Here is a 17,702-nt window from a genome sequence, read left to right on the forward strand (position 1 = left end):
AAATACATAGAAACAGTAGAAAAGTAGTCAGCAGGGACAGAAAGAGAGAGGAAATGGAAGAAGTAGCTCAAAAAGTACAAATTTGCAGTAAGGTGAGATGAAGTCTAGATATCTAAAGTGCTAAACATTTGCTAACAGTTTAGGTGCTCTTATCACACACACACACATAAAAAGGGCAACTATAGAAGGTAACAGAAATGTAAATTTAACTGTAGTAGTCATTTTACTATGTATATGCATATCAAAACATGTTATACATCTTAAATATAGACAATAAAAATGAATTTGTTTAATGGGATTTTTCCCATGGTATGTAGACCCTCTTCTCTCTCCATGGTTATGGCACTTTTACTGCTTTATTCACTCCCAAACTAACTCTTCAACTCTGCCTTCTCTCACTGACAGACCTACAACCTCAACTTCAACAGGGCCACCTACAAATGCTTCATCTTCCTCCCCTCTAGGACATAGGGTATATATAGTCTGAAACACCTGGGGTCAAAACCTAGATCTGACATTTGCTGGGTGTGTTTCCTTGAGAAATGGTGTCTGATTTCTCTTATTTCCCCCCTTGATAAATGGGATAATTCTTTTCACATATGTTTGTTATGTGGTTCAGTGAGGTAAAGTATGGGTCACAATGCTTACCATGTAGTAAGAATCCAAATACTATCATTCTAATCCCAACAGTACAAACTGCCTTTTTATGTTTTCTGCTTCTTTCCAAAAAATGGTCGTTGTCTGCTGTTAGAATTAGTTCAACTTGGAGTACCAGCACTCTCCCACAATTTGAGGGTAGAAATCTTGGATTCCTTTTTAACCTTCCCTCTGCTTTTTCTCCTATGACTGATCTGTTACCAAGAACCAACAATCCATCCTTTCAAATATCCTTGAGTTATCCCATCCCACCGGTAACTCGATCCATATCCTTAGCACATGTTGCCTGAGTCGATGCACATGTTTTGAATTAGTTTTTCTTTCTCCAGTTCTTCTGCCCCAAGGCTATCCTGGAACATTCTTCCAGAACTCCTTAAGATCCTGTTTTCAGTATGCCCCACCTTAGCTGAGAAGCTGCAGTAGCTACCTCAAGTCCAAACTCTTCCCCTGGCCTCTTGGCCTCCATAGTCTCGTCTCCCCATCTCCCGCTGTGCAGCTTCTTCTCTAGCCATGTCACCGTTGCTGTTTCCCCTCTGTTTCCCCATCTGAGTCACCCAGTGTCCGCTCCCATCTTGGTGTTTCTGAACAGGCTCTTTCTTACGATCTAGAAGGAGCTCCCACTCTGCCCTCTCCTGTCTGTCCTGAAAGACCCATAAAGACCTCTCTGATTCTTTTAAACCTCACTAATTTCCTCTTCTTTAAACCTTGTCTAACACAGGTGTTTTGTGTTTTATATTTTCTTTTTAATTTTTACCTACCAAAACACATTTCAATTTCCCTGAGGACAAGTAATCTGCAATTCTTATCACCCATGTTGCTTAGCACAGTCCTTGGCTTACAGGAAATGAATGTTAAATTCTGTTTGAATGCTTTCTTTCATTGACAGTTGATTCCTCCTCGTTTATTTTCCCAGTAGGAGGACTCTCCAAGTATCCTTGAGTAAATATCTAAACATATTGCTCAGAATTCACTTCCAAAAGTTAGAAGCTTCATCTCCTAAAAGAAAAGACTTTTCTATATCCTTAAATAGAAGACTCTAGAAAAAAAATAATTTCTTGATCACTGTTAGGATAATAATCACTTCATACGCACTTGTGTTTTATAGAACTCACCTGAGCTGGATGAAGAAGGCTACAGCATCAGACCCGAGGAACCCGGCTATATCCTTTCTTTATTTTTTTATTCTAATTTTCATTCACTCTCAAGAAACAGTAAGATAAATTCAGATTTTACAAAAGTAATGAAATAACCTAATCTTCACAAGTCCTGTTATCCCTAATATTAGAGATGAATAAACAGCACTAAGAACAGCCTGAGCTCTAGCAAGCAGGCATTTTGCTTTAATCTATTCATAGAAAAGAGAGAGGAGAAAGAGAAAAATGTGCTGAAAAAACAACTGTGGAAATGGTGGGTACTGGGCTGTCTGCTAATCCTTGATATGACTGTCATTTATAGTGACTAGAAAATAGCTCTTACTGTCCTCTCCCTACAATTCATCCCTGGGCAAAGCATGTCACACTGATGCATTTAAAACTCCTCGTGGATCATCTGTAAAGCAGCCTTCCTCTCTCTGTAGATGAGTCAGCTCACATGTGCGTGACTGTGTGTGCAGCGTATGACACAACAAATGGCCGACCGCTGCAAAAATGTAGAATATTAGAACCATTGCTTCGTGAAATTCACCATCCTTGATCATGTTCTGAGGAAAGGTGAATAAGTTCTAACCCTTTCCTCCTTTGCTTTTGTATGTTTTGCTTTGATTTTCTGCCATCTAAGGATACTTTTACTGTCTCTATATGCAAACACTCTTGTCTTAGAGTGGTTGCCTCCCAGTACAAGAAAGAGTTATGTATCTTTAACTGTGTTCTACCTACCAAAGGAAAGCACTTTTATTCTTCGAGTGAATCGGAAGAAGAAGAAGAATCACATAAGAAATTTAATATCAAGATTAAACCATTGCAGTCTAAAGACATTCTTAAGAATGCTGCAACTGTAGATGAATTGAAGGCATCAATAGGCAACATCGCACTTTCCCCATCACCAGTGGTGAGTGTTGTGTGTGTGTGTGTGTTGAGCTGTAGTGAGATTGAACAGAGCTATGTTCTGCCTGTATGCATTAAGTCAATCAGAAACTCCTTAAATTGAAGCCTGCGTATGGTCACCATATAATGAATTCTATAGACTTTAACAAGCTCATTCTAGCTTGAGAAAGTTGTACTTATTTTATATTGCAGTCCTTGTGCTTTTCAAAATGGTGAAAAATGCATGGAATCACATTTTCTTTTGACTTATTTTCCTGCAAGCATTTTAAAAAGAAAAAATAATAAAAAGATTATCCAGACTTATCTCTCATGCAGACTTAGCAACTAGAAACAACATGAAGTTCACAGATTTGCTAACAGTGATTTTTAAAAACCCATCTTAGTTTCCTTTTCTGTGATACATCACATGAAAATACATGGAAGGAAACTGGTTATTTTTTGTATTGCTATGCTCTAAAACCAAAAATTAATCAAAATCATAGTCTAAATCAAATTTAAGACTCATATCCTTCATTCTATTATATTATCAAGTTGACTTAAATAATCTCATCTTTAAGGTACCTCAGATATGAGTAATTGTTCTATTTATATTATTCAAATAGGTATTTTCCTGTAGACAAACTAAGACTTGGGGTTAAAAAAAGAGGTGTTTTTGCACAATTTGCGCTTCCATTCCCCAATTCCCAGCTACTAAATTTCTTTAATTGCTGAATTCTGGGTTCCAACATTTACAGTCTTTTCTCTGTTTGATAAATGCCACCATTGTTTTCTAAAAATGGTTGTGAGGAACAGATGAAGGCTCTCAAACTGGCAGCTAATATGTTCTTGGCATCATCTTCTTTAGAGAGATGAGATCTCTGTACAGCATTTCCCTTGAACAGGGCAGTTAATAAACCCTGAACCATTTTCAAGATGCTTCAGGAAACATCTCAACTAACCTTTCTAAATGAATTGTAATCATCCATCTTTTGAGAATAAACTTTTGCCTCATCGGGATGAAAAATGTCTATCATGATGCTTTCTTTAGTGTTTAATGCTTATAACGGACTTGATCGCTGCTGTTGGTGACAACCAAAATGATTGCTAAGAGTAACTAACCACAGTAAACAATATTTAAAGTAATTTTTAATCATATACTCCCCTGCTACTTTAAGATGTCTTCTTGAAAAGGGAAGCATGAAATGTATTAGTTTTCTTTTCCTTCTACAATGGAAGGTGCAGATTTTACAGTTACATATTGGCCTGTGAGTTCTAGTAATGGTGGTATTTTAAATGCACACTCTTTCACTTTTCAGTGGCACCTTTCAAATTATTTTTCACTTACTGAATAATGTTTTTTACTAAAAATCTCCTTAAGTGTCTAAAACCAGTTTATAGCCACGTCTGTGCAGTTTATTTTATCACTTCTCTGAGTTTATTCTCTGTGTAATAAACTGGCCCTTTGGAAGCTACCTGGGGTAAATAAAAGAAGGCAAGTTCAGAGGATTATGTGAAGAAATTTATGTGAAAGCAAATGTACTGGCACAGTCCCAGAAACATAGTGGATGTTTGCCGGAATGTAGCTGAATCCAAGAAAGAAGAGATTCCCTCTGTTGAATAGACTATGCATGGCTAAGTTATCTGGTAGCTATTCCTCCAACCAGATACATTGCTGAGGATGCAGCAAAAAGTGGTGGTTTACCCTGAGCTCTTCACAACATCTGTTTTTAAGGAAATATATTGACATGGTGTGGTTAAGATTCTGGTGAAAAAGTGTTAAGGGAAGCAGAGTGAAAACTAGATGGAGACACCCAGAGGGAGTGACCTCGGAGTTACTCTGTTTCTGCAAAGCAACACCACCACACACCAAGGGACCCTCAGCTCCCGTTCCCAGCACCCACACCTTCAGTTTGTTCTCTATAATGTGAGAACCGGGATCTGCTATTTCTGTGATTCCTAAATATTTATAATTTTTCATACTTGGTGTGAAAGAGTGAGCTGTTATCATTACTTTAGGAAAGAGTGAGTATGTTTCTAGATGTATATAAGTTTAAAGAGAAGTTGTAACTGAAAACATATTCTTGGCTTTAGAATCCTTGCCCTCTCCTTGATAACCCATGTGTAGATACGGATGCATATAGATATAGATAGTGGTGTTGTTGTTGTTGCAGTTGTTTAGACAGAGTCTTGTTCTGTTGCTCAGGCTGGAGAGCAATGGTACAATCTCGGCTCACTGCAACCTCCACCTCCCGGGTTCAAGCGGTTCTCCAGCCTCAGCCTCCTGAGTAGATGGGATTACAGGCATGCACCACCATGCCTGGCTACTTTTTGTATTTTCAGTAGAGACAATGTTTCACCACATTGGCCAGGCTGGTCTCGAACTCCTGACCTCAGGTGATCCATCCATCTTGGCCTCCCAAAGTGCCAGGATTACAGGCATGAGCCACCGTGCCCAATCATGTACATATATTTTATAAATGACATATGCAGCACTTCCTCTCCAGAGCCAGATAAGTAGAAATAACCTGAAATCCAGCTGGTGCTATGATAAAAATGACAATGATTTTGGACTTTACATGTTTCCAGCCTAAAGAGCAGACAATTATACATCTATATTTTCTTCAGGTACTAAAAAAGAAATAGGGTCTACACCAGTTAATGATATATCAGAACGTTTTATTTAAGCTATGGTTTTTATACTACAAAGGCATCAATCATTACATTAATAGAAATGAGGAAATGTCAAATAATAAATTATTCATAACAATGGTTTACGTTGGACTTCTGATTTATGTTTCTTTTGAAGTTTTTAAGATAAAGTTGTGCCTCACTTATTCTTTTCATTTATTTGTTAATATGTATCCATGAACTATAACTAATTTGATCTCTTTTATCATGAATTGGTTTTTTTTTACTTGAATAGTTTTGCTATATATATTGGACAGTCAAATTGATGAATGAAATGGGAGGAATGAATGAATCATATAATTATGTGTATATATAATATAAACTTATCTGAAAATTACTTCTCAAGACAAAGTCTCAGCAGCAAGACAAATCAAGATTTTAATTGCTGGCAACAATCCTACTGTATAGTTAGACAAATAAACATAATTGTAGTCCAGATTTTGCCTTAGCCCTTGATTTTTATGTAGAAATAAAATATAATGTGGGGCAGAACACCAAAAAGGCAGAAGGATAATACAGGAGTTAACTCACAGGTAAAGGCAATAGTTCTCCAGTCTGCTGACAAGATACCATGCTTACAGGGCAAAGAATGAAAAATCACCCAGGTTTGAGATGTTGATTTGGCATCTGTGTAAGTTAGAATACTTGCTAAGCTGTTTTAACAGAGACCAAAATAATAATGGCTTAAACTAAATCGGTGATTTCTCTCTCTGCCACATAAAAACCAAAGCTGATAGGCAGTCCAGAGGTAAAAGAGTCTTACTCCAGTGGTCACTCAAAAACCCAGGAATTTTCTGCATTATTGCTTCCCCTTTCCTAGAGTGGCACTGCTGCCTTACCACCACAAGTACTTCCATGTACCAGCCTTGGGATGGAGGAAAGAAGAAATAAAAAGAAAGAGGTTTTCTTTAAGAGTTTGACTCAGAAGTTGCACGCATCACTACCACCCAGATCCCACTACCACAGTTTAATCACATGGACGCATTTGCTGCAAGGGAGTCTGGAAAATGTAGTGTTTTGCTAGATAAACATGTAGCCAGCTGACATTCAGGGTTTTATTACTAAAAGACAAAAGAACAAATGGCTACTGGTGGACTTTCACAGTTAGTTTCTGCCACTATGTCCTGAATTATATTGTATCTGCATCTTAAGGTTAAAATTAAGTAATCTCAAATTATTTCAGGGAGTTCATTAGGAAATGGGATTTCTTCTCATATATGTTTAAAATTATTTCCAGTGCCTATTGAATCCAGAATGTTCTAAAATAATTTTCTAATCACTAATTTATAAATACTAGCAATACTGTGCTGCTTGTTAGCTAACAGCAGGGTGAACAGAGACACTCCAACAACAGTACAGTGTCCCTCTGCTTATGTAGGTTCACTGTTTTTTGAGGCAGACTGTTCCACTGTTGAAAGAAAAATCTTCCTTTTATTAAACCAAATATGTAATTTTGTCCTTGATTGTAGTTGTACTCTTTAAAGGATGAACAAAGGGTAAAGCCCCTTCTTTTACCAGTGAGTTTTCCTTGAAGCAGAATGACTCCAACTCCAAGTTTAGTGTGCAGGATGTTTATTAAGGAGTGACCTTGGACTTAATACCTGTGGTGTGGCCAGGCAGAGGGAGAAGTTGAGCTTTTTTACACAACCAACAACAGCCTGAGCTGATCCCAGGCAAACTCGGGAACTAGGAGGAGCCTTCAGAGTTAGTGTGAGTTTGGCTAAGATGAATAACCTTGATACTGCTCAATCAATCAGTGCTCTGATGTGGGCCACACTAGGAAGGGGCATGCCCTTGGTTTAGGTTCTCTGCAGTTGAGGTAGATCCTGAGGTGCTGAGAATTGAAGGCTTCCAGCAGCTGGTGCAAGGAACCCTTCTGAAGAAGATTCTGCATGGCACATTTTGGTGTCCACCCCAAATTCCCTGTTCTTGACGTAAGCCCTAGTATATCATTGCCATTCAGTTAATGCTTGTTAGTGAGTGAGTGAGTGAGTGAGTGAGTGAGTGAGTGAGTGAGTGAGTGAACAAATATGTGAATGGGATCAGGCCAAGGACAGAGAACTGTGGCATGTCATCACCTTCCAGTTTTACAGCCATCCACTAATAACACCCTTCAGCCTCCTTTGTTCACCACACAATGATTCTCCTAACTGTGCCCTAATCCTGGGCACATATTTTCATTCATTTTTTTCAAAATAATACTGAATTTGAGAGACCTGGGGTGTCTATGGCCTTGCCTGGATCTACCAGGCCAGAAACCCTATCAGGGAGAGTGATAGGTTCAGTTTGCCCTGTTTTTTTGCACTGGCACTTAGGGTTATCACCTTCTTTTCCAAGTGCTTTCTGGCCATCTGTTTAAATATTTTATTCTAGAATTTTGGATTAATCACAAGGAGGTGTGTAGTAACAGAAAGCACATGTCACATGGATTCAGATTGTCCTGGGCCCCAGCCCAGGTTGACCACTTTCTGCCTGTGTAACCTTAGAGAAGCCCCATAACTGTTCTGATCCCCCATTTCTGCCACTGTAAAGGAAGGATGATAAGAATCCTCAAGGACTTTTTGTGCAGAAGATCCTAATAACAGTACATGATGTGTAATTGGTACTCTGCAATTGTTTGTTTCTTCGTTGCTTAACCTAGATTCTTTTTTAAAAAACACTTCTCCTTTCACAAGGGCCATGCTCTGCTTCCCCATGTTCAGCCTCCTAACCTAAGAGCATACTGTTTTCATGTCCTGGATTAGAATGTATCTACATCTCGAGGTTAGAAGTCAGTTAAAGCAGCTTGGAGTTCTCTTGCCTGTATCAGACTTTAATTCTGAGCCAAATCTGATCCACCTTTTAGAGGAACTACTTTTAAGTTAGTTTTCTCCATTTTGGACAATTGTGGTTGATTTTTCTTTAAACACAAATAGAAACTTTGTATATACCCCCTGAAGGAACTGAGGTACAGTGGGAAAAGTGACAGCAAGTGCTGCTTAGGTAAGGTACTTCAACCTCAGTGAAAGTCTCGGTTTCTTTCTGTCTGAAATGGAACAAATAGCTACCTTACAGAGTGGTTGTTGCCACGGTCATCTCTTTCTGCTAGTGCAGTGTAGAGACCACTCTCCCTAAAGGAGGAGACAGGTACAGGTGCAACACGAACAGTTCTGTAGTTTGCTTGCTTTACACCACACTCCCTACATTTAGGGTAGAAGCAAACCTCCATTATATCATACAAGAAATGGCTTTGTTCTTAAAGAGTAAAATAATTTTTTGAAGGAGGCTAAATAAAATAATCAGTGCAGGAATGAAATATGCCTTCACACACACATATACAGACAAACACGCACACACACACACACACACAAGTCAGAATTCAACATACAATTGAATTGAATTGAATACAATTCCCTTTAAGATAATTTGAGGGAAATAGAAATGAGGCTTATTCCAATGATGTCCCAATTACTCAAACAAGTGGGTTCTACCTCCTTTTAGTTGATGACGTTTGGTATGTTGCAAACCCAGTGCCTTGGTTTCTTTGTCTATTAATGGAGTGACTCCCATACCTACTTCATTGGGCTATTTTGAGGGTTGAATGATTTAATGTATGTCAAGTACTCATAATAGAAGCTACATGTAAAGATTGTCTCATTGCTATAGATGCTAGAGCACATTTTAAAGAATACCATTAATAGTGAAAAAAAAAATACAAAAAACTAGCCGGGCGAGGTGGCGGGCGCCTGTAGTCCCAGCTACTCGGGAGGCTGAGGCAGGAGAATGGCATAAACCTGGGAGGCGGAGCTTGCAGTGAGCTGAGATCTGGCCACTGCACTCCGCCTGGGCGACAGAGCGAGACTCCGTCTCAAAAAAATTCTGCGTGTCAGATGCTTCACATACATGAATTCGTTCATCCTCCCAACAACCCTGTGAGATCAGTACTATTATTATCCCCACTTTACAGATGAGAAGATTGAGACATTCAGGGATTTATTAACTCACTCGAGGCATCACAGCTAGTAAGTGAAGTTGCTGGGATTTAAACCCAGAAAGTTCAGTTTCTAATTGAGAACTCTTAACCACTATATTACACTAGTTTTGATGAAAGCTATTGGCTCTCTTTCTAGAAAAAAAGTTCACTAGCTCATTCAAACTATTTTACATACAATTTCTGAATGCTCACATGAAACAAATCTTTGGAAGGATATAGATCCTAGCACAAAGGGCCCACCTCATAGACTTTCTCCCCAGTGAGTCCATCCACACAGACTCTCTTCTACGGTACAGCACTTCATATATTGTACGATGTGACAGGAGAGCGAGGTTGAGTTGATACCTTGGCAGGTCAGGTTTAAACGCTACTGTGTGACATGTGATTCTCATTTATTGAAATTATCTGATTATATGTCCAGATTGTATGCACTTTTGTTTTCAATGTTAAGGAATGATGTTGTTTTTATATGACTCATTTATTTCAGTTTCCCTAATCAATTAATCAATCAGCAAGCACTTTTTATGTCAATGGCACATTATAATAATGCTATGTGTTTTATAAATGCCCAGTCATGATCAAAAGGATGAAATGAGCAGCAGCACTATTAAGCCATCTAGGAGGTGGTTGATAGCCCCATTTTACAGAAAAACCAGCATAGAAAGGTCAAGAGACAAGGATAAATAGAATGAACACAGGCTTTTGAGTATGTATCTTATTATCTGTGTGACCATAGGCACGTTCCTTAACTCTGAGCTCCAGATGTCATGTCTGTAAAATGGGAAAAAATGTGTCTACCTTCTCATGACAGGAGAAAATATTGTAAAATATCAAGTTCAGTGCTGTCTCCCAGAAGAGGCACCATTAAATATCAAATCACCTTCTCAGCTTTGCTTTCCTTTTCCTTAAGTTCAGAGACTTGTAGGAAGCAGAAGGAAAATAAAAATAGTGAGGGAGGACTTGAGCAAAGTCACAAGGGTTGAGAGAAATGATGTGAGAGCAGGAGCCCACCTGCCCTGGCATGTAGGCTAGTGCCTTCTCCCTTCCTCTGGAAAGTAAGTGATACAGTGAAATAAAGAATCTGACATTGAGCCATGAAGGAACAATTAGTTTAATCTTCATCCTGGAGATTTGCAATGCATAACTATTTAACCAAAAAAATATGAGGAGGGGGAAATAGCTTTGAACTGGAGACAGTCTGGTGTTGTTTGCCTGTTCCATGTGGCCCACCCACCCTTCCACCCCCAAATTAGCCTGCCAGAGAGCAAAATCCATGAATTTGCTGCTGCTTGGTAACACCACCCCCTTTCCTGTCCTCACTTTGGCAGAAGGTTCAGAACCCCTTTGAGTTCAGTGAAAACAAAGAGTCATCAGTGGAGGAGGTGAGCTCCAGTCTCCTACACACCAGCATTCTCTCCTGGTAGAAACAGTGCACGGTGCAAGGAGAGGCTAAAGATTGCATGCATTCTGGTGCTAGGCACTCAGCACAGAACTCTTATGCAGGGAATTAGAAGGCAGAAGTTCAGCTTGCGTTCTGCTCGTCAAGGAAAGCTTCGTAGGGTAAACGTGACTTTGATTGGTCTAGACCAGGAGTATCAAACATGGGGCATATAAACTGCCACTCCATCCCCAAATCTTCAACAGATAATGCCACTAAATCCCAGATACAGGCTGAGAAGCCAGCCCCTCTAGACAGACCTGCAGGCAGCTGGACTAAAATCAGCTAGATTTAGCATATGAGATACAACTTTTGTTTTTTCCAGGACTTACAGAGGATAGATGGGAAAATACGTGGAAACTTTCTTTTTTCTTCTCAACATTGTAATAAATCATGTACTGTATGCAGAAGAATTAGTTTTGTATCTGATACTGTTTTTTCATTCCTTCATTACTAATTTTTTTTCCTAGGAATTTTTCTGTTGCTTCCATTTCCTGACATTTAAAATCCACACCTTTCATGCCCACTTACTCTGATAAAAAGAAATCCTGAGCTGTATGAATATTCACTATTCAACCTGGAGTGCCTTTGTCATGATTTCTCCAATTAATGTTGATTGTACCTTCTGAGTCAATGTAAGTGTTAGATTTTTCTTACATAAACACAATTCCTGCATCGTGTTATACTGTCTCAGGCAAGCTGACCTGATTTGAGGGTTCTGGAAACATGATCACTATGGTTGGAGATCACAAACACTCAATTTCTGTAACCAACTCAAAATTTAATTGAATAAGGCTATGTACTCACAATATTGACACATCGTATAAAATATTAGGATGGCCTCAGTAGAAGTAGCAAATTATTTAATTATATGCTTTTTATTATAATGTTAAGTGTAATCAAAAACGCTAACTTTTATATCTTTAAGGTCTGCCTTGATTTTAAATGTTAGTAGCATTTAGAATTTAAAACTATTTTGATTCGCTAAGGGCCATAATCAGGGTGGAATGTGCTCTGCAAAGAAGCAATCAATTTTGAAAGTAAGTTTTTAACAGAAGCCTACTTTGTGAACCGTTTACTCAGTGTTGGGTTTCTAACAACTGATCCTGCACCCAGAGTTTGTAGGTTGTCTACTTTTTCTCTAAGGAGGCATTTTCTCTAGGGCCCACAGCAGTGAATGACACATAGCAGGTACTTAGAAAATACTTGTTGATTGTCTGGGTGGACAGATGCACCACGGGGCGTTATATAAAATGTATGCTGTATCTAGCTCTGCTATAATGCAATTTACGTTACTCGCATTATTTTACAAACAGAGCAAATTTATGGTTCTCAGTTCCTTTGATCTTTTCCTCTTCAACTTAACCAAGTTTCTTTTTCCACTACTTGATGGGTGAACAACAAGAGTAATAGTTTCCTGTTTATTCATCTACAATGTGTAGGTTCTTTTAAAAAGTTTATTAATGTGTTCTTTTCTGTGAGTCCTAGTGCACATCCAGTGAGATCGTTTTCTCATCTAAAGCCTGAGGTTTTCAGTCATTTAGTTGTCTTCAACCTTGAAGGTCATGTATCAATGATTATCTTTCTTATATAATTATACTTATTTTTTTACTAAGGAGTTTCTAAAAATATGTGACTAATAGTATAAATAAGCATAACAGTACAAGAAAAAAAAATCTATCCCTTTGCCCGCTGAAGGAGATTTCATTTTAGTGGCAGCAGTCTACAGCAGTAAATGTACTTTTTATTGTTTTAGAAAAAAATCTTAGAGTGTGAATCACTCACATTAATTGTGTCAAAAGAAATTTCCCTCAAAGACTGGGGAGAATTTCCTTTCTAAACAGAATGAAGGTGATATTTCCTTCCACCTTAACGTCTGCCTAAAGGACAGCCTCTAACTGCCCATGGACTTTGGAGCTGCAGCTTGAAACAGCGGCCAGCACAGAAGAGATGCAGAGCCATGGCTGCCAGCCTAGCTGCCTGTCCCGATGCGGGCAACAGAGACAGAGGGCAAATGGACTGACCTCAGTGTGTTTTGCCCAACCAAAACGCCTTTCCACTTTGTAACCTATTTGAAGCCCATCTTAATTTCATTATTTTTTAAACACGGCACATGGGGAATCAAAATGAGTTTCCAAAAAGGAATGACAAATGGCAGCACATATCATAACCAGGTATTTTCTGATATTTTTTCATCCATGCCTCTTCTCAACACCAACAGTTGCTAAATGTCCACACCTCAGAACTCCTGATAAGTACCAGCAATAAGCTGCACTGGCGCAGAGTAAAGCCTGAATCTCCATGGTGGTCTTCAAGAGCCTCAAGATTCCCCCATCCCTAGACTAACATCTGCCATTCTTCCCTCTCCTTCTACTCCTCCCTGGCTCCCTGGGAGCTCTCTTCCCCTAGATAGCTGTGTTGTGACCTCCCTCACCAACTCTGTTTGCTCAGTCACTTTCTCAAGGAAGCCTCCCCCGACCACCTTACATAAAATCACAAAACCTTTTGCCCTGGAATTCCTGAACCCCTTCATTTGCTCTACTTTTTAAAATTGCATTTGTCATCTTCTCAAATACTAAATACTTTCCTTATTTAATGAGTACACAGTCATGTGTTGCTTAATTGGTGTTACACAATTTTATCATTGTGTGCACAACACAGAATGCACTTAGACAAACCTAGATGGCACAGCCTACCACACACCTAGGTTGTGTGGTGCAACCTAGTGCTCCCAGGCTGCAAATATGTATGGCATATTACCGTATTGAATACCACAGGCAAATGTAACATAATCATATCTGCGAATCTAAACATATCTAAACATAAAAAAGTACAGTAAAAATATGGTATGAAAGATTTTTTTTAATGGTACGCCTGTATAAGGCATTTACCATGAATGGAGTTCGCAGGGTTCAAAGTTGCTCTGGGTGAGTCAGTGAGTGGATGTGAAGGCCTAGGACATGACTGGACACTGCTGTAGACTTTGTAAACACTGTACAGTTAGGCGACCCTAAATTTATAAAATTAGCCTTGTAACTCTTTTACTTTGTAAACTTCTAAATTTTTTAAAACGTATTGACTCTTTTGTTATAACATTTAACCGAAAAACATTGTACAGCTGTACAAAAATACTTTATACTCTTTCTTTATAGTATTTAAATACTTTCTTTATACTCTATTCTACAAGCTTTTATTCTATTAAAATTTTTTCTTTTCACTTCTTAAACTTTTTAGTTAAAAACTGAGACACAAACACAAACACTGGCCTAGACCTACACAGGGTCGGGACCAGCAACATCACTGTCTTTCGCCTCCACCTTTTATCCCACTGGAAGGCCTTCAGGGACAATAACGCACATGGAGTTATCACCTCCTCAGGTGACGGTGCCTTCTTCTGAAATATTTCCTGAAGGACCTGCACCAGGCTCTTTTACCGTTAGTTAACTTGTTTTTTATAAGCGGAAGGAGTATACTCAAAAAATAACAATAAATAGTATAGTAAATACATACACCAGTAACAGCCATTTATTATCAAGTATTATGTACTTAATAATCCTGGCAGCACAGGAGGTTTGTTTCCACCAGCATCACCACAAGCGCATGGGTAATGCGTCGCACTGTGATATCACGAGGCAGTAGAAATTTTTCAACTCTATTGTAATCTTATGGGACCACCATCGTATATGCAGTCCATCGTTGACCAAAACGTCTGCATAAAATGCATGACAGTATTTATTACTGATTATCTTTCTCCTTCCTCTACTACCAGATGTAAACCCATTGGAGCTTTTATCACCTTTTCTGTTGTTCACTAATATCCCTAAAATAGTGTCTGGTATTTACTAGGTGCTCAATAAATATCTGTTAATGGTTTCATAAATGAATAATCCTTTTGCTCCTTGTGAATACCCAAGTAGTCATAAATAGCCAAGACAAAGTGATTATTTTATAATAGAATCCCACTTATTAAAATATAAAGATTCGGACTGGGCATAGTGGCTCATGCCTATAATTCCAGTGCTTTGGGAAGCCACATTGGGAGGATTGCTTGAGACCAGGAGTTTGAGACCAGCCTGAGCAACATAGCGAGACCCTATAAAACTAGACCCTATCTCTTAAAATACATCATATAAACAAAAATAAAAAGAGAAAGACTCAGGATACAGTCATCCTATTTTTCAGGTTCAATTATTGCAGACACTTAAAAGGCTTACAGATTCAACCTGACATTTTATGTCTTGATCCCACTCTATGATGCCTGATGCCAAAAATTCCCATGACTGCTCAATTCCTTGTTAAGCTGGGCAGTAAGCAGGGATGTAATCAGAGCACAAAAGCTTAACATAAGTGATCATCAAAACTGGTTTATATTTTCTTCATTCACCTCTATTAGCTTTGACTCTCAAACAGAATTCAATTTTGAATTGGTTTCTAAACCCTCATGCAAAAATGTAGGTAGCAACAAACCTAACTTGAATGAATACTTGCATTTTACTATGTTATTTGGCGTAATAACAGCCAGAGAGAGAGACTCTCCAGTTGCAGAGGGTAGGGGTCTATGAGTTCCTTGAAAGCTGTTGATTATGGGATAAGCCACCTTTCAACAAGCCTTGTAAGTCAGAAATTGTGTTTTCTTAGGCTCTTGGACAAAAAAAAAAAAAAGTCCCTGTACTTCGTAACCATTCAATGGTTATATTTTAGGTAAATTTATATTTTATCAAAAAATTCACTTACTCTGTTTCTATTTACAAGTAAGCCCAGAGGGATATCTCTCTTTCCCATTTCTCTTATTTATCTTTTCCATAATTAAAAATAAACTCTGATGCTACTAGCTCATTTTAAATCAAATATATATTTGTTTTTTCCTATCTTTGTTTTTATTGTTTTTTTCAACATTCTAAGGAAACCTTTAAGCTAAGAGGTCGAGGTCATAGCCTAGGTGTTGATAGCTGCTGCCATAGCAAAACAGCATATTAAATAAAGATGGTTTAATATATCAGGTAGCCTGAGGTGGAGAGGTGTAGGGAGGAGGGGAGAGATAACACTTATCATTTGTGTGTTCACGTTTAGTCTTCTGATTTTAATTATATAAGATGCACTTTATTTTAGAAAAGGCTGAGAAATTTACCTTATATATAAGAGTTTTAGTTCAAGGGCTGAAAACTACAAGGGTGTAGGCCCTTTCTTGGCCCTTAACTATTCTGAAGCATTAGTTTTCGCTCTAGGAGAAAATTCTGCCCTGGACATCTGAGCACATAATCTTCACTAATGTCGTACAAAGCTGTGCCACTTCTTTAGAACGTTTGTAACGTGGGTAGCACCGGAGGTCACTAATAGACAGAGAAATTAACAGTTAAGTAGGAGCTAACTGAAATATTTATGGAGCTGGTGAAAGAACCATTACAACTGAGAACACATGGCTTGTGCCATATATAATTCAGCCTTATTTCAAAGAGCAATTTATTTTTTTTATTTCAAAAGACACGGTGCTTCAAATATTTGTATAATGTTACAATGGCTCCCCATAAAGGGAATTTATAAACTTGTGTTGAGCGCCTTACTCTATGTTTGGGGCTAGAGAGAATCCGTGCATAGCCATTATTGTGAGCTAATAATCGAGTGGAGACATCTAAACAATACAGAACAAAATAAAAATTGCAGAAATGTACTAGCAATGTGTACCTTTGTTCCCCGAGGCTAATAAATGTCAGGCAAATACAAAGGCCTTCAATATTTATTTATTATTTTGAACAAAAGGACTGAGTCACAATCAAACCAGAGAAGGGAACAATGTATTTTGTCAGGCAAATCTGGGAAAAGTCTTATGGAAGAAATGTTACTGACCTTGAAAAATGAGTACTTTTGATTCGGGGAGGGGGAGAAGTAGCATGGGAAGAAGACAGGGAAGCGTGCAAGTGTATGGCACATCCAAGAGAGCCAGGAGAGTGCAGTGAGGTGCAGGCTTCATAGAAAGTCAACAGAGGAAGATGAGGTTGGGAAGGGAAGCTGCAGCCCTTCACCAAAGCATTAAATTCCATAGAATGGAGTTGGCATTCTATTTTCTGGATAGTAAGGAGGTTTTTTAAGGGCAGAATGATATATTCACTTCACTATTTTTGGAAAATGATTCCGAGGATAGTGTGAAGGATGGATTAGGAGATGAAGCTGGAAATAGGACCGTCAGCTAGGAAGCGAATGTGCTGTCAGTGAGGGATAATGAAGGCCTCATTAAGATAGGAGCTGAGGAACTAAGAGGGCATTCTGAGGGGCCATTGACCACTCACAGGGAGAAGAATTCATAATTGTCTGTGGAGAATAGGGGGAAATCAAGGATGAGATCAAAGAAGAACTGACAGTTCTAGCCATGGTGACTTGGGAGAAGATGATAGGTCCTGGGTTCCCCAGTGAGACTGGAGTTTCTGGAAAGTCTCATGTTTTTGTTTCATGACCATGCCTGGCTATAATGCATGAGTAGTATTTTCCAACTCCTCTCAATATTATGAAGCATAATTTTTTTTATTGTCAAGCCACAAATCTGTTTGATAAAAGTAAACCATTCAAAAGAGAGATTAGCCCAGGCATGGTGGTTCACACCTCTAATCCCAGAACTTTGGGAGGCTGAGGTGGGGGGATCACTTGAGCCCAGAAGTTCAAGACTAGCCTGGGCAATATAGCAAGACCCTATCTTTACAAAAATAAAAATAATTAGCCAGAGACTGTGGTACATGCTTATAGTCCTAGCTACATGGGAGGCTGAGGTGGGAGGATCTCTTGAGACCAGGAATTGAGGGTTTCAGTGAGCTATGATTATGCCACTGCACTCCTCCCTGGGCACAGAGCAAGACAGACTCTGTCAGAAAAAGAAAGAGAGAAAAAGAAAGAAGGAAAGAAAGAAGAGAGAGAGGGAGGGAGGGAGGGAGGGAGG

General features: G+C 38.7%; 1 protein-coding gene across 7 annotated transcripts in view; it reads left to right on the forward strand.

The window, feature by feature from the left end:
• The window catches only part of SGIP1 (SH3-domain GRB2-like (endophilin) interacting protein 1), a 225,268-nt gene that overhangs the window by 118,346 nt on the left and 89,220 nt on the right, over nt 1-17,702 (forward strand). For all 7 annotated transcript variants that reach the window (XM_011936848.1, XM_011936852.1, XM_011936850.1 and 4 more), the window contains 2 exons: nt 1,763-1,817; nt 2,528-2,703. In XM_011936848.1, the coding sequence (XP_011792238.1) occupies nt 1,763-1,817; nt 2,528-2,703 (231 nt within the window). The remainder of the gene's footprint in view (nt 1-1,762; nt 1,818-2,527; nt 2,704-17,702) is intronic.

Source organism: Colobus angolensis, unplaced genomic scaffold (genome assembly GCF_000951035.1).
Source record: "Colobus angolensis palliatus isolate OR3802 unplaced genomic scaffold, Cang.pa_1.0 Scaffold158, whole genome shotgun sequence".
Lineage (NCBI taxonomy): Eukaryota > Metazoa > Chordata > Mammalia > Primates > Cercopithecidae > Colobus > Colobus angolensis.